Source organism: Engystomops pustulosus, chromosome 6 (genome assembly GCF_040894005.1).
Source record: "Engystomops pustulosus chromosome 6, aEngPut4.maternal, whole genome shotgun sequence".
In the NCBI taxonomy this organism is placed as follows: Eukaryota; Metazoa; Chordata; class Amphibia; order Anura; family Leptodactylidae; genus Engystomops; species Engystomops pustulosus.
In genome coordinates, this window is record NC_092416.1 from 106,528,804 (window position 1) to 106,549,948 (window position 21,145).

Here is a 21,145-nt window from a genome sequence, read left to right on the forward strand (position 1 = left end):
CTAATATTGACCGGAACTTTGCCATTCTACTCTTACAGTTGTTAGAGTTTGCTTTGGTACACAATTTCTTTTTGTTCAAGGATCTACTCTACCTACAGCTCCAGGGAACGGCGATGGGGGCGGCGTGCGCCCCCTCGTATGCCAATTTATTCCTGGGGCTGTGGGAGAGGGAGATCTTTATTACCAATCCCTCCAGATTTGTGGATAATGTGTACTTATACGCAAGATATATTGATTATGTGATCATGGTGTGGCACGGAACAGAGAATGAACTCCACGAGTTCATTCAGGAGCTCAACAGAAATGACAAAAATATCAAATTAATATATAAAGCTGGAAGACACAAAATGGAATTTCTGGACATTCTCTTTGATGTGGTAATGTCTCTTCTAATGTTTTTAGGAAAGAAACATCCAGCAATACTTTGCTCCATGCAAACTCATCTCATCCCCATAAACTCATTGAAAGCATCCCAATTGGGCAGTTCTTGAGGATCTGAAGACTCTGTTCCAGTGACACAGATTTTGAGACCCAATCAAGGGATCTTAGCCAAAGATTCCGTGAACGCAGCTATTCAGACCGAGCTATTAAAAAAGGCTTCATGCGAGCAAAATACACCTCAAGAAAAGAACTCCTGGCATCCAAAACCCAAACCAAGGACAGTGATAACAAGGTGAGGTTTGTAACCACATACAACCCACAGTGGGGCATGATCAGAAGAACCCTGTCAAAATATTGGCAGGTACTTAGAACTGACCAGACACTACAACCTTACATCCAAAACAGACCAACAATTACCTACCGCTGGTCTAAGAACCTGAAGGACCATCTAGTTCGTAGCACATATACTGGCCAGACTCCACGTAATGTGTTTGGGTCACGAGGCCCAAGATGGGGATGCCGCCCTTGCAGGGGCTACATGGTTTTTTCTTTAATTCAAACAGGCAACGGCAGTATGAAATTACGTATGCTATAACCTGCACTACAACGGGTGTCATTTACTTTGCCTGTCCATGCAGTCTCATATATGTTGGTCTTACGGCCCGCGAGCTCCGGCGTAGAATCCGTGAACACGTCCTGGGTATCACAGCGGCAAAAGAAGAGCAGGATCTGAACAAACTAAAGACCATCCCCCGGCACTTCAAGGAATACCACGACTGTGATGGGTCCCTGCTGAAGGTAAGGGGGATAGACAGAGTGCTCACGGATGCTAGAGGGGGGAACTGGAGACGTGTTCTAGCACAAAGGGGAGACCAAGTGGATCTATCTGTTGGACACTGTCACACCAAATGGTCTCAACGAGAATCTCAGCTTTGCACCTTTTTTGTAATTTCTGCATCTGTATGAGGTCTCTCCACCTTCTATATTATTCTTCTTCTGGGTTTTTAATAAATATTTTTAGTGTTTAGTGATTAGTTGTTGTTTAGTCGGTCATCGTACATTGGTGTATTTATTTTCTGTTATATGTCCTTTCACAAGTTTTTTTCTATTTTCTAGATATGTAGTTTTTGCAACTTTCATGATGTTTACAAGCCATGGCCTTTTTTCAACATGTGGCCCCGTTTTGAACGACCAGTCCTTATGCACACACTCTTACATACACCTCTTCACGTGTGTTCACATTCACTGAGTTGCACTTTGCACTTTTTCACTTTCCCAATTTGTATGTATACACAAAAATATTCTTTTTGACCAAATCCATATTTGTTTATTGATGATGATTATTTTGCTGTCACTCATATATTACCATTACATTTTTATGAATTGTACGTATTTTTTATCTCATATTTACTAGTATCACCATCATGATTATATCATTTCACTTGTGTGTGTTTATATATGAATACATTTTTTAGTCTTGGCTTGTGTGCAATATTTATATCGAATGTATCTTTCCATGGTTTACAAGGGATAACGCAATGTTCTTAAATACAATCTCCACTACCTCTTTCCTCTTTTTAAGCTACAGCGCGTGCGCGCTCTCCTTGTACCCGGTTTCATCTTCAGCCGCCCAGCGCGCATGCGCCAAAATACTTCCGGGCCATCTCTCCTATGTGCGGTCCCGCGAGAGCTGGTTGCTCTCGCGCATGCGCACATTACCTGTTCCAGGACACATTTGGGCGCACGCAAGAAACAGGCGCAGCAGTGGTGTAAGGACACCACTACTGCACTACTCTAACACTCAGGTGAGATCATTACTGAACCCACTTGATTGGTCCATAGTAGCTTAAATAGCCGACGCTCTTCACACTAGACACTCCCCTTGATAAAGCGCGACAGCGAAACACGTGTCGGGGTCATTCACGTGTGGCCCTATCTCTCTGGTATGGCTTTTTATTTCAGTCAGATTACCTATGTTTCATTGGTGTTTTGGATGCACTGTATTCACTAAGTGATATCTGTTACTCCCCAGCCCCATACTCTTATGGGATTTTTCACTATGCACTGCATTCCGCCTACCTCTATGCCTTTTATGGCGATTACCTTTGGACACAAGTATTTTATATTTCATTGTAGTCTGTCCATTATTGCTGTTTGATTTTTGTGTTTTTACATGTTTCAATAAAGTTTGTGACTTTTCATATACTTTGGAGGCGTGACCTCTATCTCAAGTATTTGGTAGTATTCGTCGTTGCTGTTGGTAGCTCTCAGTCCTCTGTCAAACAGCTCCACTTTTGGTGTGTGATTACACTGTGTTAAAACATTACCAGGGTTAAAGTGCACATGCTGGTGGAAGAAACATAATTGCAATAAATAATAATTATTACGCCTGATAATATAAATGCAAAGTTCACCCATCACATATTACATATGGATAGGCCATACAATCAGGGAGAAAATTATTCTCCTCCTTGTATCATTCATAGTAAGAATCCATATTTGCAAAGCCGGCATAATTAATCTTTTCTTTCTCATAAAGTTGTTTCAGAATTAATTGAACATTCTCCACCACCTGAGCCATAGATCAACTCACACAAGTGACTACATCATGGTAGTACATAAATCAATATCTAAAAACGCCACATCCATAAATATTAAAAACCAGAGTGGTAGTAATGACGATTACTCCTGCTCAGGAATCAAATATGCAATATATCTCCTAAATGTATAGGTGAAACAAGGCATATCTGGTAAGATACCTGTGATAAATATGGCCAGGTAGAGGGGGACTTTAGACTACTCAAATCCCCAACTACCCTCCAGCCTCATCCCAATTAGCCTAATGGAGCTAGCTAACACTACAAAGGCAGAAGAGGAACTCTGGCTTGGTGGGAGGTAGCTAACTAACACCATGTGCAGCCATAGCCACTCCAGAGGTTTGAGCTGATTTTTTCCCCCCATTTTCAAACAGAAGACTGGGGTAAATTTTCTGGGCCTTAATTATGAATGTTACATGCTCTTTCCTGCGAACGTGTAGCTCCCTAATTATCATTCCTATGTATATTAGGGGAGCTACAGGTTGCATAGTAGATAACATTCGTACTACTGCAGGAGATATAATCTTTGATCCTGAATTTTATACTTCCAGTTGAGCTAAAGTTGTACTAAATTCTTGTGTACTCAAACTGTTCTGACATAATATGCAGTCAGAAAAAGGAAAGCAACCATGTTTGGGAATACCATCACCAAATGGTTTTTCAATTTTGGGGAAGTAATTACTTTTTACCAACAAGTCTTTCAAATTTTTGCAGCATCTTTCTGTCATTGCTGATCTGTCCTGTAATACATCTCTCAAGGCCATATCAGTTTAGCCAATATTTGGCTAAGATTGACTTAATTTTCATTCATACGTCACAATAAATCTGACGCAATCATCTCTACTAGTTTTTTTCTGTTTTGGCCCTACCATTAATAGATCACTCCTCGGCTGTCTTCGTGCTCTATCATATCCATGCCTAATGTTTCTGGTGCTATATCCACCATCCTGAAATCTCTCTTCGAAGTCTTGTGATTGCCGCTTAAAACTTTCTTCTGAGGAGCACAGACGTCAGGCCCTCAGAAATTAGCCAATTGAAATTGCCCTTATTGTGGACGGAGAATGAGCCGGTGAGGCATCCAGCAATGCATTCACAGATGTGGACTTTCTATGCAGGTCAGTCTGCAAAAGACCATCTGAATCAACTTTGATTTTTACAGTCCGACTATATTTTTACGTAAGTTTTATATTGAACTTATTCTGATTCAATTGCTGTATGAAACCAATCAGCTTATCCTCTGTCCCATGCCAAATGAACAGTGCGTCATCTATATAGCGCAGCCAGCACTGCACATGGTGGGCAAGCTGCACTTAATCATTGCCAAATATCCCCCTCTCCCATAATCCGAGAAAAAGGTTGGCATACAATGAGGCACAAGCCACCCCCTTGGTAGTGCCGCACTGCTGCAAATAGAACACATCCTTGAATACAAAAAAATTGTGTGTGAGGATGATAGTCAGCAGTTCTAAAACTAAGTTTGACAGAGAACAATCCAAGGAACTAGAGCTATGAACTGTAAAGCTTTACAGCATCTGGACCATCCCTATGTCCAATACATTTGTACAATGACTCCACATCAGCCGTAACCAACCACATGTCTGTGTCTATTGAGATCCCATTGATCCTCATCCTCACTAGTTCTCACAGTCTTACGAGTCCATTCAGACTCTCAAGGGAGTGGAACACACACCTGGCCAGTCCAGGTCTCTGCAATATGAACTCTGTCACAGTCTATGGGCAAACCCAGTCCAAAACAAACAGCATCACAGACACTATGATAATCTGACAATCACCAACAGAATACCTCCCACTCTGGCACGGTGGACATCTAAAGGTTACTCCCTGCTTCTCGTCTCACAGCTTCAACTAGCGTCACTGTCTGATCACCTTACAAGTGGTTCTTTGCCACAATTATAGTGAGCATGCTGTCATATATGGACATTTAAAGTCAAAGTACATAATATCACACAAGGAAATGACCTTAACCAGTCCATTCATTCAGTGAAACAGAAGTGACAGTCAAGATAGACAAATAAAAAATAGGTCTTAGAGTTCACTCTTTGTTAAATTCTGGTCACTGGTGGTGTGGACTCCTGCGGAGGTCACCTCGATGGTCAAATGTCCAATTTTAGTAAAGCCCAACCCAGTCGATGCCAGATGTTATTGATTTTTATGGCGCCAACAGCTCTTTTACAATTGTAAGGTGATTGCCGAATTTGTAGATCTTTGTTCCCAGCGCTGAGATACATAGCACGGAAGATGACACAGACACTTGGTCATAAGCTGCACTCAAATCACTGTGTTTATTTCAAGCCGGCAATCCTGTATATAGAAACAGAAAAAGCTTTGCAGAGGGCGTGAAAAAATGACATAATACTGAAATGCTATAGGTTAGCTTAAATATACTAAAACCTTCCCTTTAAGCTATTTTCCCAAATGAACTTCATGTATAGTTTCTACTGGAAAAACACTAGAACTGCAAGCAGAGGAGCAACAGAAAAGACCAGGAAAACAAGTAGCGAGGACAAAGTATTTTTTAAACAGTTCACACAAAATAGTGTTTGACATGACATGGCGTTTAACATTCGTAACGGTACTGGATGGTTGAGGTTACCTTCAAATCAGCTCTTGGAGCACCCAGACCAGGTGCGCAGATGTCATGAGATGAGAAGAAGGAAAGAGAAACAGGTGCGCTGACCTCGTGAAGTAGTAATGGTATTAGGAAAGATACATATGATAAAACTTAGCCGCTCACCTGCGGGCATAATGAAATGCACCTTTACGAATGCCACGCATCGGCAGCCCGTGGTCCCTTGGCGTCTGCAATTACCGTACCAGTCAACGGAGTGGCAGAGTGATGAATGAAAATTTCCCGTAGAGGTGATAAGGGATGCGTCGGCGTCGCGTGGATCCAAAACACTACCAGATTGTAGTGAGATACAAAACTTGTTCTTTATTACAGTTTAAAAATAAATAAATAAATGGATTGCTACGCGTTTCGGCCCTGGACATGGGCCTTAGTCAGGCAGTGTGGTATACATCTTGCTTATATACAAACTGGGAGATAGCACGGGAAGGGCTAGACCAATAGAATGCGTTATGATACAATAGGCACGGAAATTTTACATTTTTTAAGAGCATACAAAATAAAATTATAAAGGATAAGCAACACAATCTTTAACAATAAAAATCATTAAAAATGAAGTACAGATTTGGTGAACCTACTTGTAAGTGTATAGCGGAGACCGGAATTGTACAAAGGAGGAGGGGAGCACCGTGCTCCGTGTTCCAGAGTTGTGGCGTCTGTAGTCATGGAGACCAAAGTGTGATAATAACGGAGGCCCGAAGTGGACAAAGTGAGTCTTGAAAGTGGAGGGACGTTGCTAGGGGACTGAGAAACTACAGAAGTCTGGTGGAGATAAAAAGTCTCTACCGGGAAAGGAGCATCAACAAAGCAAAGTTTTGAGGGAGCGGTGGGAAATAAGCTTGCGGTAAGTATGAGACTATTGGAAAGGATAGTGTGAGGTACCAAGAGTTATTGTTAAGCTTTCTCGCTATAAGGAGGCGGATAAAATGGGGGTATGAGTGTTTTATATGGATTCTATTACGGCATTCAAGCCGTTTGGGTGTAAGGTGCCTAGTTTATAAATCCAATATGATTCACGCCTGTTCAAGATTTTTATTTTATTTTTGTTATTTTCTGGTATTTGTTCAATAGGGGTTAATATGAGATTTTCAAATGAACAGTCATTTTCAAGCGTTTGGATGTTTGGACAGACTTTGCTTCAGATAACCTATTTTGGCTTTATGTCTGTGGCCGTTCATTCTTACTCGTAGAGTCTGAACTGTGCGACCCACATATTGTAGGCCGCATATACAGTTAATAACATATATAACAAAGTCTGAAGCACAGGAGAGTTCCTGTTTGATCTGAAAGGTTTCGCCTGTGTGTAATGATTTCACTGAATTGGCCCCGGAATTGATCATTTGGCAACATAGGCATTTTTTGTGACCACATTTATTTACCCCTTTTTTGGAGCCTGTGGTGTTCTTCAGTCGATCTAAGTTTACTAGGGGCTAGTACGTTCTTAAGGGTGGTGTTTTTACGGAAGATAATTTTAGGTCTACTAGGGATAACGTCCTTAAGATGTGGGTCCTTTAGCAATAGACCTCGTACTGTTAAAGGGTTGTCTTCTGGACTGCTGGGAGTTGTGGTACCTCTGCATGGTGCCTGCGATTGTGCTTGGTTATTCTGCACCATGAGGGGTTAATTGCCAGAAGTCGTCCAGCTCCTATCAGGTTCTGGAGGTGGGGTTTTGGCTGCATAAATTGCAGCTTCACTAGTCACCTGTGCCAGTGTTTGAAATCCCTTTCATTGCTTGTTCCTTGCTGTTGGTTTGACTTGTTCTGTAATCTGAATTGTTGTGATCTCGGCTAGTTTTTGATGTTGACCCTTTTGCTTACTGATTTCGCTCTTGACGAACCCTCTGGTTGTGACTCTGACTAGTTAACTACTATTTTGTGTTTTATGTTTGTCAGTTTGTTTGTGTTTTCCCTTCCCGCACTTATCTAGTGTATTTCAAGTCTTTAAGTAGTCGCCCCATGGTTTAGTGTGGGGGGGTTTAAGGAAGGGACAGAGGTTGGGGCAAGCTCAGGGCACATTATCCCCTGTCTTCTGTGTTACCCACCCTGACACCTGTATGTCTACTCAAGCATTCTTCCTCTCCCAATCACCATCCCATTCCCGCACTAGGAACATGACATAAAGTGGGGCAAAGAAGGGAGTTGATGTGTGGAGGAGAGGAGACTGATCCAGGGTGCCTGCCAACATGGTAATTTAACCCCTTAGCGCTCCGCGCCGTAGCTGTACTGCGCAGCTTCCCACTATTGGCGCTCAGCGCAGTACAGCTACTGCGTGAGCGCATACTATTTTAGAATTGTCACCACGTCGCGAGACGTGGTGACATCGGGATGAGATTTGGGTGACAGAGGCAGGAGGAGTTCCTGTCTCCGTCACCCGACCAATCAAATCGGTCCCGCCCGCCGATCGCCGTGATTGGCCAGTCAAACCTGACTGGCCAATTACAGCAATTTTAGGCTAAAAAACGTGGTTTTAGCCCTTTCCTCTTCCTCCAGCGGCACCATTTTGGTTTGGTATCGCTGGAGAGAGGAAAGAGCGTTACTGTGTGCACCAAAATACACTTTTACACTATAAATAGTGTTCTGATCCTTATCTGATCCCTATTGTTCCCTTCTGAACCCAAACGCACTTTTCAGTGCACTGTGTTAGCGTTGTTCTGCACTGGACGCACTTTTCAGTGCGCCGTGTGAATAGCGCTGCACAGAATCTTTAGCAGTCTTAGCGGTAGTTAGTTGTAGCGCCTTTTTGTGCGGTGCCTGGTAATATTTTTTTTCCAGAGCGCCGTAGGTGTACCCGTACCTAGCTATTTTTTGTGTGTGCCATCTGTGCGGCTGGTCCGTGTGGTTTGGTGTGCATTATCTTTTTTTTGTGTGTGCTATCTGTGCGGCTTGTCCGTGTAGTTTAGTGCACATTATTTTTTTTGTGTGCTATCTGTGCGGCTTCTGCAGGAGAAGTGCCTGGGACTTCTGCAGGAGAAGTGCCTGGGACTTCTGCAGGAGAAGTGCCTGGGACTTCTGCAGGAGAAGTGCCTGGGACTTCTGCAGGAGAAGTGCCTGGGACTTCTGCAGGAGAAGAGCCTGGGACTTCTGCAGGAGAAGCGCCTGGGACTTCTGCAGGAGAAGCGCCTGGGACTTCTGCAGGAGAAGCGCCTGGGACTTCTGCAGGAGAAGCGCCTGGGACTTCTGCAGGAGAAGCGCCTGGGACTTCTGCAGGAGAAGCGCCTGGGACTTCTGCAGGAGAAGCGCCTGGGACTTCTGCAGGAGAAGCGCCTGGGACTTCTGCAGGAGAAGCGCCTGGGACTTCTGCAGGAGAAGCGCCTGGGTCTTCCACTGACCCCACATGGGTAGCCCCAGATAATTATACCCCTCAGGTCCCTGACTTTTTGGGCCATCCTGGCATTAACTTTGACACGACAGGGCTCAGAGCTGTGGACTTTTTAAAGTTTTTTTTTGATGAGGAGCTGCTGAATATTATTATATTTCAGACAAATCTCTACGCTGCACAACATATTGCCCAAAACCCCACGTCCTTTTATGCACAACCCTACAGGTGGACCCCTGTCACTGCAGCAGAGATGCACAAGTATTGGGGCATAATACTCCTCATGGGGATCGTAAAGAAGCCTTCAATCAGGGACTACTGGAGCACAGATATACTGTACCACACCCCATGTTCCGCATGGCAATGAGCAGGATGCGCTTTGAAGCCATCCATAAGTTTTTGCACTACACTGACAACACACAGTGCCCACCCAGAGGTGACCCCAGTTATGATCGGTTATTTAAGGTCAGGCCCATATTAGATCATTTTAGTGCCAAGTTTGCCCAGGCATATGCCCCCGCCAAACATGTGAGCATAGACGAGTCCCTGGTACAATTCAAAGGGGGACTTCAATTCCGCCAGTACCTGCCCAATAAGAGGGCAAGGTATGGTGTGAAAATGTATAAGCTGTGCGAAAGTTCATCAGGGTACACATACAAGTTCAGGGTATATGAAGGGAAGGACTCCACTATAGTGCCCCCAGAATGCGCCCCCTTCCTGGGTGTTACAGGGAAGATAGTGTGGGATTTAGTGCACCCACTGCTGGACCAGGGCTACCACCTCTACCTGGACAATTTCTACACCAGCACCACCCTGTTCAAGTGCCTCACTTCCAGAAATACTGCGGCATGCGGCACTGTACGCAGAAATCAGAGAGGTCTCCCTAAGTCGCTGCTTGGGCAAAAACTTAAAAGGCACGAAAGCAGGGCACTATGCAGCAACTCTGTATTGTGTGTTAAGTACAAGGACAAGAGAGAGGTCCTTGTATTAACCACAATACATGAGCACACCACCACTCCTGTCCCAGTACGAGGTGCCAGTACAGAAACCCCCAAGCCAGACTGTATTTTAGATTATAACAAATACATGGGAGGGGTGGACTTGTCTGACCAGGTGCTTCAGCCGTACAATGCCATGCGGAAGTCGAGGGTGTGGTACAAGAAGCTGGCCGTGCACATCATGCAGATGGCATTGTATAATGCTTATGTGCTGCATCGATATGCCGGCCAGAGGGGAACTTTCCTGGAATTTCAAGAGGTGGTAATAAAGTACTTTCTTTTTGGAGACCAGGAAGGGGGGAGTGCTAGCACATCTGGAAGTGAGGCCACATCACGTATTGTACCAGGGCAGCACTTTCCAGGAGTAGTTCCCCAAACAGCCAGCAAGGGAAGGTCACAAAAGAGGTGCAGGGTGTGCTCCAAAAATGGCATTCGGAAGGACACCATTCATCACTGTGAGACATGCCCAGAAAAACCAGGGTTATGTATGAAAGATTGCTTCCGAATTTATCATACATCCCTGGATTTTTAGAGTACCCTGTTGTTACCCTGACGCACAGCTTATACATCATGCCGCACCTTCCCTTCTAAGCCCTGCCATGTGCCCAGCCTGTAGATTACTGTCCCGTATGCTTTACCCGGGAAAACATGTATCATGATTTTTAGGGTGTTTGTCTCCCATGGCAGCAGCTGGGCCCAAAATGACATAATGGATATTTTTTACTATGCACTATCCATTTTGCACTTTTTCAGGGGTCCACCTGTGGGGTTAAAATGCTAACTATACCCCTAGATTAATTCATGGAGGGGTGTAGGTTCCAAAATAGGGTCAGTCCTTAGGGGTTTCTACTGTACTGGCCCCTATTGGCATCTACAAATCCTACATGATGCCAAAAATAAAAAAAAAATGTACAATGTTCCAACAAGTTATTCCCTTTTGAGCCCTGCCGTGTCTCCATCCTACAGATTATTGCCTCCTATGGGGTATTGCCCTAACCGGGGTAACCCGCAGAATGATTTTTGATGTGTTTTTCCCCAGTGGCATGAGTTGGGCAAAATACTTTTGTCACTTCAATGGCATATTTGATAAATTGCAATTCAAATGTTTCTCTGCACTACTCACTTTGTATTACATTTGAGCCAGCACCTTAGGGGTTAAAATGCTCAAACAAGCCTACATACATTCTTTGAGGGGTGCCCTTTCCAAAATGGGTTCACTACTTGGGGGTTTCTATTGTACTGGTACCTCGGGGGTACCCCCCATTACCAATCTAGTGAAAACGAAGCTTGAAAACCTAAATTGTGCTTCTTTCTTCCTGACCCCTGCCGTGTGTCCAGCCTGTAAATTATTGGCACATGTGTGGTATTGCCGTACTCGGGACAACCCGCAGAATGATTTTTGGGGTGTTTGTCTAAAGTGGCATGGGTTGGGCACAGTTTATGAGGCACTAAAATGACATTTTTGAGATAAAAACACAATTTTTACTCTGCACCATTTACTTTGCATTCAATTTTGACCAGCGTGTTGGGGGTTAAAATGCTCACCACAACCACCCATAAATTCTTTGAGGGGTCTGGTTTCCGTAATGGTATCATTTATTGGGGGTTTTTATTGCGCTGGCACCTCACGGGCCCTGCCAACATGACATGGCACTCCAAATCCAAACGTGTGAAAACAGAGCTGGAAAATCAAAATTTCACTCCTTCCGTTCTCATCCTTTCTGTGTGCCCAGTCTGTAAATTATTGGCACATGTGTGGTATTGCTGTACTCGGGACAACCTGCAGAATGATTTTTGGGGTGTTTGTCTATAGTGGCATGGGTTGGGCACAGTATATGAGGCACTAAAATGACATTTTTGAGATAAAAACGCAATTTTTACTCTGCACCATTTACTTTGCATTCAATTTTGACCAGCGTGTTGGGGGTTAAAATGCTCACCACAACCACCGATAAATTCTGTGAGGGGTCTAGTTTCCGAAATGGTGACATTTTGGGGGGTTTTCTACTGTACTTTTACTTCAGGGGCTCTTCAATTACACTGTGGCACCACAAAATATTTGCAGCCAAATTGGCCTTCCAAATTCCCAGTATCGCTAACTCTGTTCTGGACATCACTGTGCGGGGAAACAGCAGCTGACATCCACATGTCTGGCATTGCCGTACTCGGAAGAAGCAGGGCAAGAAATTAGGAATATATATTTACCTCAAATTCCTTCTGAATGTATCCATTTTAGGGCTAAATTGGAAAGATTGAAATCAAAAATTGAAATTTCAAAATTTCCACTCCATTTTCATATGCTTCCGGACAAATAATTAAAGGGTTAACAGACTTCTTAAATGCTGATTTGAATAGGTTGAGATGTTAGGTTCATACAATGGTGTTACTTGTGGGGGTATATAGTACATAAGCCTTTATAGAGCACTTCCAAACTGAATTGATCACCAAAAAGTTCGCATTTTTCAAATTTCAAGAAAATCTGAGAAGTTGCTACTAAAACTTCAAACCTTCTCACATCCATAAAAAAAATGGAAACTTAAAACAAATAATGGATATAAAAAGAAGACCAATGGCAAAAGGTTTCTATCAAAAAAAATTTGTGGTATCACTTTTTGTCTAAAAAGTATAACATTTGAAACTTTGAAAATAGTCATTTTTTTCAAATTTTTCCTAAATTTTTGCATTTTTACCCCCCAAAAAAGGAACGGATCACTGAAATGACACTACTAACATAAACTACAATGTCTCATTAGAAAACAATCTCAAAATCACAGAGATATCTTAAAGCGTTGAAAAGTTATTACCACAGGAAGAGACACTGGTCAAATTTTAAAAAAAAGTAGCGAGCCTTAACCTGCAAACAGGCTGCGTCCTTAAGGGGTTAAACAGTAACTTATTTTTAACTGTTCTGCCTCAGGAACCATGAGTCCTGTCTGTGCTAGGGCTATGGTCTGGATGCCTACAGAGATGGCTCCGAGTGCAATAGGGTCGCCACATTCCTGGAGACTGTTTCACTTTAAGGATTTAACTTAAAAAAGTAATTTTTAAATTTTTTGGTGAGCATGGTACTTCCACACATTTTTCTGACTAATGTCACATATTTTGGATATATAATATTATGTTTGATGTGGTGTATTTTTGGCTAGTTTTGGTACTGGAATACTAGTAAATACACAAAAATACAGTTGAGTTAACAAGAAATATTATTTTTTTTTAGGTATTATGGCCATCCTGTTTTCTGGGATTGTAATGTCACATTATACTCACCACAATTTATCACCAGTTACTCAGATTCTAATGCAACAGACGCTGAGGACAGTGGCCTTCCTTTGTGGTAAGTAATTTCTCATCCTGCCTCTGTTGTTTGTTTTTTTTTTTTTTACACAGCCCACCAGTGCGGGGCACTGGATTTTGTTTTTATGCTAGTAGTAATTATGTGTATCTCTCATGGTATTTTTTTTTTAATTTTCAGAAACCTGCGTCTTTGCTTTCCTTGGCCTGTCAATATTCAGTTTTCCGCACAAATTTGAGATCTCATTTGTGATTTGGTGTATTGTAAGTACACTGCAGTGCAGTAAAAGATGTTCATATACATATAATTATAAGACAGATACATATATGAACCAGTCCATATGGATTTTGTCAAGTTCTGCCCTTGTTCACACAACCTCAGGTTCTCTAATTACTAATAAAATTCACGGAGTGAGCTCAAAGACAGATCACACCAGGGAGAGTATGGTATAATATCTCAATCTCTGTTGACACCTGATGCTATGCAAGGCTAGGCAGATGTGAAATGGTTTGTTTGTGTCACAAAGTATTCTACAGAAACCTTCAGTGGGACAGGACCTGGGCTTGGTTACTTAAAGATAAAGAAGTAATGTCCAAAGTCCATTGGTTGGTAAATTATTACATGAGCATTGAAGACACAAAGGCTCTGTTTTTCCTGATGTAGATATAGATAAATCCCTCTTAATAGATGTAAACATTGGCTAAGGGGGGTCTTGCATTCCTTTGGTGGAGAGGAGTGTACTTTGATCAGCTTCAGACATAGCCAAACGTCCTCTTATTTTCAGCATTCAGCAAGCATATAAAAAATAAAAACATTTTCATTAATCATATGCCAATACTTAAAAGTCCCCCCTAAAATGATTTTATTTTATTTCTCCCTCACACCTTGGTTAATCCTTTAGGAGTTAGTCAGCAGTGGGGAAGGAAATGGGATTTCTTCACCAATCAGGCAGAGACAGGCAGAGCCCTACGCTCCACCCCCCTTTGTACTTGGACTTGTTTGCTGAATAGACTCCTCCTATTCTTTCTCTTTCTAAATATCCTTATAAACCAATTGGGTTTTAAGTGGGGAGACAAACTCCAATGTTCCCACAGGTCAAACCTGTTGCACTCGCCATCAGGGGGGAGGGGCCCTTTGGGGCTCGATGTACTTTGGGGCTTTCCTCTTAGTTTCCCTTCTCCGACAGAAAATCCACACTATAAGTTTGGCACATATACAACACAACCCCTATGACTACTATCTGGAGCAAGATTTGTAGTATCCCTATTATCCATCCATATATTCCTCTAAACCAGTTAGTAGGACTGAAGACCGAGAAGGTATCCTTCCACCAACTGTCCTTATTCTCATCATGTTCTCTTAGACATTTTTCCCTGAATTCCATTACCTTCTCTATGCTGGCTTTTATCCTCATATTACCCTGAAGATAGTGAGGGCAAACTGGTCCTATAATCTGACACATCCCACCTTGGGACCGTGCCACATAAAAGGTTGGTATATAAAATGAGACTGCTGGGGAATAGGGGAAAATCTATGTATTTGGGTAAGTAATTGGCTTAGTGATAGAAAACAGAGGGTCGTCATTAACGGCACATTCTCAGATTGGGTTGACGTTACCAGTGGAGTGCCACAGGGGTCAGTATTGGGGCCACTTCTTTTTAATATTTTTATTAATGACCTTGTAGTGGGTTTACACAGTCAAGTTTCAATATTTGCAGATGATACTAAGCAGTGTAAAGTAATAAATATTGAGGTCGATAGTTTAGCATTACAGAGGGATTTGTGGAAGCTTGAGGAGTGGGCAGAGAAATGGTTGATGAGGTTTAATGTAGATAAATGTAAAGTTATGCACTTGGGCCATGGAAACAAAAAGTAAAATTATGTTCTAAACGGTCAATTACTTGGTAAAACTGGAGCTGAAAAGAACTTGGGGGTATTGGTGGATGGTAAACTTAATTTTAGTGACCAGAGCCAGGCGGCTGCTGCTAAAGCAAATAAAATTATGGGATGTATCAAGAGAGGTATAGATTCTCATGATAAAGACATAGTTTTGCCCTTATACAAATCCCTGGTCAGACCACACATGGAATATTGTGTACAGTTTTGGGCACCAGTGTATAAAAAAAATATAGTAGAGCTGGAACGGGTGCAGAGGAGAGCAACCAGGATTATAAGGGGAATGGGGGGATTAGAATACAATGACAGATTACAAAATTTGGGATTATTCAGTTTAGAAAAAAGACGACTGAGGGGAGACCTCATTACAATGTACAAATACCTCAAACGGACAGTACAAGGATCACTTCAAAGATCTTTTTATACCTAGGCCTGTGACCAGGACAAGGGGGCATCCTCTACGCCTACAGGAGAGGTGATTCTACCATAACCATAGACAAAGGTTCTTTACTGCAAAGAGCAGTGAGACTATGGAACTCTCTGCCACAGGAGGTTGTTATGGCGGACTCTATGTACATGTTCAAGAGAGGCCTGGATGCCTTTCTGGAGAGAAAAAATATCACGGGTTATGGGGATAAAACATTTATTTAATTCTTAAAGGTTGGACTTGATGGACTTGCGTCTTTTGATACTATGATAATCAAGCACCAAGGTATGTTGGTTTGTCACCACTATCAACTGCCTCTGGATAATATTGGTTGAAGTCCTAAAATCTGGAAAATCTGATAGTCCAAATAGTGTGTTGCTTCCACTAACTTGTCCCACATTTGTATCAGCATTGAATAAACAAATAAGGTACTTAGAAATGCATTGACTTCTCCCATTTCGACTACATGGGGTCACCCATCATCCCTAGGCCGATTGTTGGCCTTCCTTTTATATATAGTGTGTCTCTGGATCATGTTTACATTAATTTAACTGTGGCTGGTAATGAAGGTTGATGTTTACACACAATGTATATATTTTTGGGTATCCCTTCCATCTTTCCTTCAAACAAGCTGGCAACCCACTTTACTAATATAGCACTCTTCAAACCCTCAGCTATCCCTTGCTGGTAGGCAGTATCATTAGAGAAGAAACCTGTGACTTTTGCCTGCAGAGTAGCATTTATACAACGGAGTTTTGGGGTCTTAAGTGGCATCTACTCCCATACATTGACTAGTTGTAGAGGCAGAGCCATTACAATTCACATATTCAGTGGTGCTGAACATCATCCCTTTAGGTACCGCCAAGATGCAGCTGCAAGAAGTGAAATTTGGATAGCAGCTCATCTGAACATGTCTAGAAGCCCAAAGAATTTCAGTTTGGTCTATTGGGGGGCTCTTCTATTGAACAACATCCATGGTTCCTTTACCCAGGCTGCAATAGGCAAGGACACAGCTTTTTCTTTACTCTCACCCTGCAAGGCTATGGGGGTCCTGTTGAATAATGATAGCATCTCTTCTAAGGTTACCGGAATTGCTAAGTAAGGCATGCTGTTAGAACTTGCAGGGCTGTGGGTACAGATCCAACAGTCCTTAAATGCAGGGTCACCTTTCATCCCTTTCAGGAGTGTCTTATGATTTCTTTTCAATGTATTATCTCGATCATTTTGTAATGAGGCCTCCTCTGAGATTCCCCCAAAAATAGCAACATTCCCCACAAGAACCACATGTTTATGTACCTTTTATGGTATTCTCAAACCTATCTATCTATTGGTCCTTTTGCAGTGACTGGCATGGATCCAAGTTGGTTTTCCCTCAAGTTTCACTGCAGTGGGGCTGGTGAGCAGCACTTGGAACGGGCCCTCGTACCGGGGTTTGAGCGAAGACTTGACGTGCTACCAACTCGTAGTCCCCTGGCTGAATCTGATGATTACTGCAGTCTGCCTCCGAATCTGGAATAGAAGAGTTGACTGCAGAATGAGTTAAGGTCAATTCCTTACAGAGCATTACAACGTAGTTTATTAATTGATCATTCCCTCATTCAAGTTGCTGTGGGAAAAAGCATCCAAGCCTAGGGGTGCTACCAATTAGAATCTCATAGGGAGTAAGGTTGTGTGGTGCTCTGGGGGTGTTTCGGATAGAGTAAAGTACAATACGCAGTAGATCTGGCCAAGTAGGAGGGTGAGTAAGTCCCTAGCTTATTTTTAATAGTACCATTCAGCCTCTAAACCCTACCGCTGCTCTGGGGGTGGTAGGAGGTCTAGAATCCTAAATCTGCTTCTATCATCTTCCAGAGGTTTTTTGCAATGTCTGCTGTGGTCACTTTCTATGACTTCAGGAATTCCAAACCTACACACTAAATCTGTTATTAGTTTTTCGGCTGTAGTTCTGGCTGGAAGGTTAGTCACAGGGTAGGCCTCTGGCCATCCAGAGAACATATCAGTCACCACTAGGACATATTCATATTTGTGAATATATGTGATCGACCTATATCCTTTGGAAGGGGTAAAGAGTGGGGTATGTTCTTGCTGGGTTACAGGTGGAGCAAATCTGGCAGGACGATACATAAGAGTCCACAAGGTTTATTTTTGGGGCATAGAAATATTTCTTCATTACTGACTTTGTCTGGTTTCGGTGTGTTATCCCATGTGCCCATTGCACTGTTGCTGGATACATTACTGCTGGTAAGCACACCAATCCATCTATCCTCCAGATACCATCCCCCCCAGTTTACCTTTTTCTTTCCAGATGGGGAGGTTTGTGGACTCGCCTTGTAGGGCCCTCAGGATTTCTGGTGCTGTTGGATCTTCTGTCGCTTCCTCTTCTTTGAGTTGCTTGGTTTTGTTTCTGTTAATGACATGTATAGAAATGGAGTGTCCTTTATGCCTCTCTGCTTCCTTGATCACTGGAATCTGTTGTAATGCAGCCTGTTTGGCTGCTCGGTCTGCTAAATCATTTTCTTTCCTCTCCAGAGTGTCGGTCCTCTTGTGAGTTTGTACCTTCAGAATTGCAACTTCTCTGGCGGACAGAGGTTGCATTCTTGATAGGAGATCCTGCAGAGGTCTTGTAGCCTCTGTATGCCCATAAGAGTTCGAAACCATGAGCCACCTCTTCCCTTTGGCTGGTTGGCAAGCTCTTCTAAGTGCTGTAAGTTCAGCTTCTTGAGTGGACTGGTGGGCTGGCAATGCACAAGCCTCTATAATCCCTGTATTAGAGACCACAGAGTATCCAGTGTGAAACCTTCCCCCTTCTTCTGCAAATCTTGAGCCATCTGTATACAAAATATAATACGGATGATCGAGAGGTTGTGCCGACACGGTTGTGAACAGTCGGGTCATGACTGTTCTAAATCACAGATGGCTATGTCCACTCACCAATCTTCTCCCCTTGAGACAGGAAACAGAGTGGCAGGGTTGATGGCAGTACACCGTTTGAGGGTGATATGAAGTTCTGGAAGCAGTAGAGCACACTAGAGTCTAATATGTTGCTGTTCTGAAAGGAAGGACTGTTGACTAATGGAGAGAATAGCCTTAAGGTCGTGCGGAGCATAAACAGTCATCACGTGTCCCAGCACAAGATCTGAAGTTTTCTCTATCAAGTCTTTTGCAGTGATGACAGAACGGAGACACAGTGGAGTTGCTTGAGCAACAGCATCCAAACGACAGGAGTACTATCCCAAAGGTCTCAATTTCCCTCCATGTTTTTGGAACAGAACTCAAGCTGCTTGTCCATGGTATTCATAAATGAACAGGTAGAAAGGCAGTCTTTAGTTTGGTATCCCGAGAGCTGGAGAAGAAGTAAGGGCCTGTTTCAACTCTGTGATAGTGTCCACTGCATGTTGGTCCAGATGGTGAAAATCTGCAATGGAATTGCAGGCATCATACAGGGGTTGCATCAGTTCGGAGGCACTGGGGATCCACTGGCGGCAGTAGGTAATCATTCCAAGGAAAGCCTGTAGTTGCTTTCTTTATCTTGGGGTACGTAGGTCCAGGATGGCCTTAATCTTTTCAGGTGTTAAATGTTTACATCCTTCAGCGATTCAGCCCCAGAAAGACTGCCTTTGACAGGCACCATTGTACTTTGTGTAGAGAGACTTTGCAGTGGATAGTATGCAAATGAAAAAGTAGGCTCAGGGAAAGGGATTCACAAAGTTCCAGAGTAGGTCAAGCAAGAAGTAGATCATCCACATACTGTAACAGGGCCGCTTCTGGATGGGCCAGGATCCACTAAGGCAAGTCTGCAATGCTTGGGTGAACTGGTTTGGGGAATTCTGAGCTCTTTGTGGTAGTCATCCACAATGAGTGAAGATGAACAAATACTGGGAGTCCTGATGAAGAGGAACACTGAAGAAGGCATTTGCTAGATCGAGGACTGTAGAAGCAGGCATTAGGAGTGATAGCAGCTAGAAGAGTGTGTGGGTTGGGCACCACAGGTGTTTCTAAGATGGTGGCTGGTGGTGTGTTAGCTGGAGAGGTACACTTTAACGACAATCCATTTTCCAATAGGGTTTTGATCTGTCCTGATAGGGAGTCCATCTGATCTGCCCTTATTGGATTTTGGGGTAGTCTTGGTATGGGTGCACCTTCTTTCAAGAAAACCTACACTGGAGGTACTGGTAACAGGCCTATGTCATCTGGCCCCTTCGCCCATACAGAATCAGCGATCAGTTACAGCACTTCTGGTTGGACTCTGAGTTTGCGGGAACACTGGTTAGAAGATATGGTAAAATCAGTAGCACACAAGTTTGTTCTTCGGTTAGAAGTTCAGGGGTTCCCTCCCATATCTTCTGTCTCCTCTATGATCTCTTTGGTCAGGGTGGCCTCTGGATCCTCTCGGATTGTATTCATGTCCATTCATGCGAGCCCTACAATCTCGCCTGAGGTATACCCTTCTGCCGCATATGAATCACATCACATCCCTAGATGGGCCCCTATTGAAATTGCGATATAGCTGAGTAGGTGTGGGACTGATCCATGGGACCTGTAGTGGCGGGCCAGAACCGGGAGGATTCCAGAGAGGAGTCACTGCTTGTTCCAATGTCTGAGAGGTTGCCAAGGCCACAATAGTGGTTGGTTTGGGGGATCATCCGTTTCTCATAGGATTTAGCAATCAGTTAAAGTTATTTGGTATCTAATTCTTGGAATTCTGCTCCATCAATTTTGTCTTTATCTCCTCCTTAAGGCCAATAACAAACGCTTCCACGAATATGTTACGTTAAATTCTCATATCCAGGTTATATCCTTTGTAGAGTGTCATAATCCGGCCATAATATTTCTCAACTGATTCTCCAGGTTCTTGCAAAGAGGAGAGTAAGGTATCAGATCCTTCTGCTAGTCTGTCTCTGACCTATGCCTGTAGTTTTCTACAGAAATCTACTCCTCACTCATAAGTGTTTCCTGCTTCAAGGAGATCATTTTTGAATAGCTGTTTCCATTATGGGCCAAAAATCATCTCCCGCTTTAATGCTTAAAATGTGTTGTAGATCTTCCCAGGTGGAGGAATAATTTTTCCTGACTTGTTGAATTCCATCTGACTCCTGTCTGGTTCGGGTAGCCTGTCAAGAATACTGTCGACTTGCTGTGGAGTAAATGGTACATGTCTGGGCTTGCCTTCTTACGTGGCTGGATGGGAAGGCACCAGTGGAACTGTCAGGGAATTTGCAGGCAGGTCAGGTTGTGTGGGTTTATTTACGGGATCAAGCCCAAAGGCATCTTCCATGGAATAATAGGAGGTGAACCGAGGTTAGGACTTTGGATAAATCTCTCAACACCTCATTTAACACAGTCGACCTGGATTCCTCAGATGTCACAAGCCTGATTTATTCACAGGATCGACTATAGGAAGGAAAGTCTTTGATAGCTCTGACTATGGTAGTTGCACTAAGTCTGAACAGGAACCCGAAGGCACCTGTGCCAAGAACTGGAAAAGCTATAGTGTGAATCTTGTGTTCCTGCAGGTAGGTGAACAGGTGAGTGATAGTGTGAGCCAGTCGTTGTACACACAGATCATGGGCTTATTGGTTGTACCTCAGGCAT

The 21,145-nt window shown here is 43.1% G+C and overlaps 1 protein-coding gene across 3 annotated transcripts in view; it reads left to right on the forward strand.

Moving 5' to 3' along the window:
* The window catches only part of SLC9A8 (solute carrier family 9 member A8), a 508,958-nt gene that overhangs the window by 295,238 nt on the left and 192,575 nt on the right, over positions 1–21,145 (forward strand). For all 3 annotated transcript variants that reach the window (XR_011847693.1, XR_011847692.1, XM_072110528.1), the window contains exons 11-12: positions 13,156–13,272; positions 13,411–13,493. Coding sequence is in view for 1 of the 3 variants with exons in the window: in XM_072110528.1 (XP_071966629.1) it covers positions 13,156–13,272; positions 13,411–13,493 (200 nt within the window). In the remaining 2 variants the exon portion in view is untranslated. The remainder of the gene's footprint in view (positions 1–13,155; positions 13,273–13,410; positions 13,494–21,145) is intronic.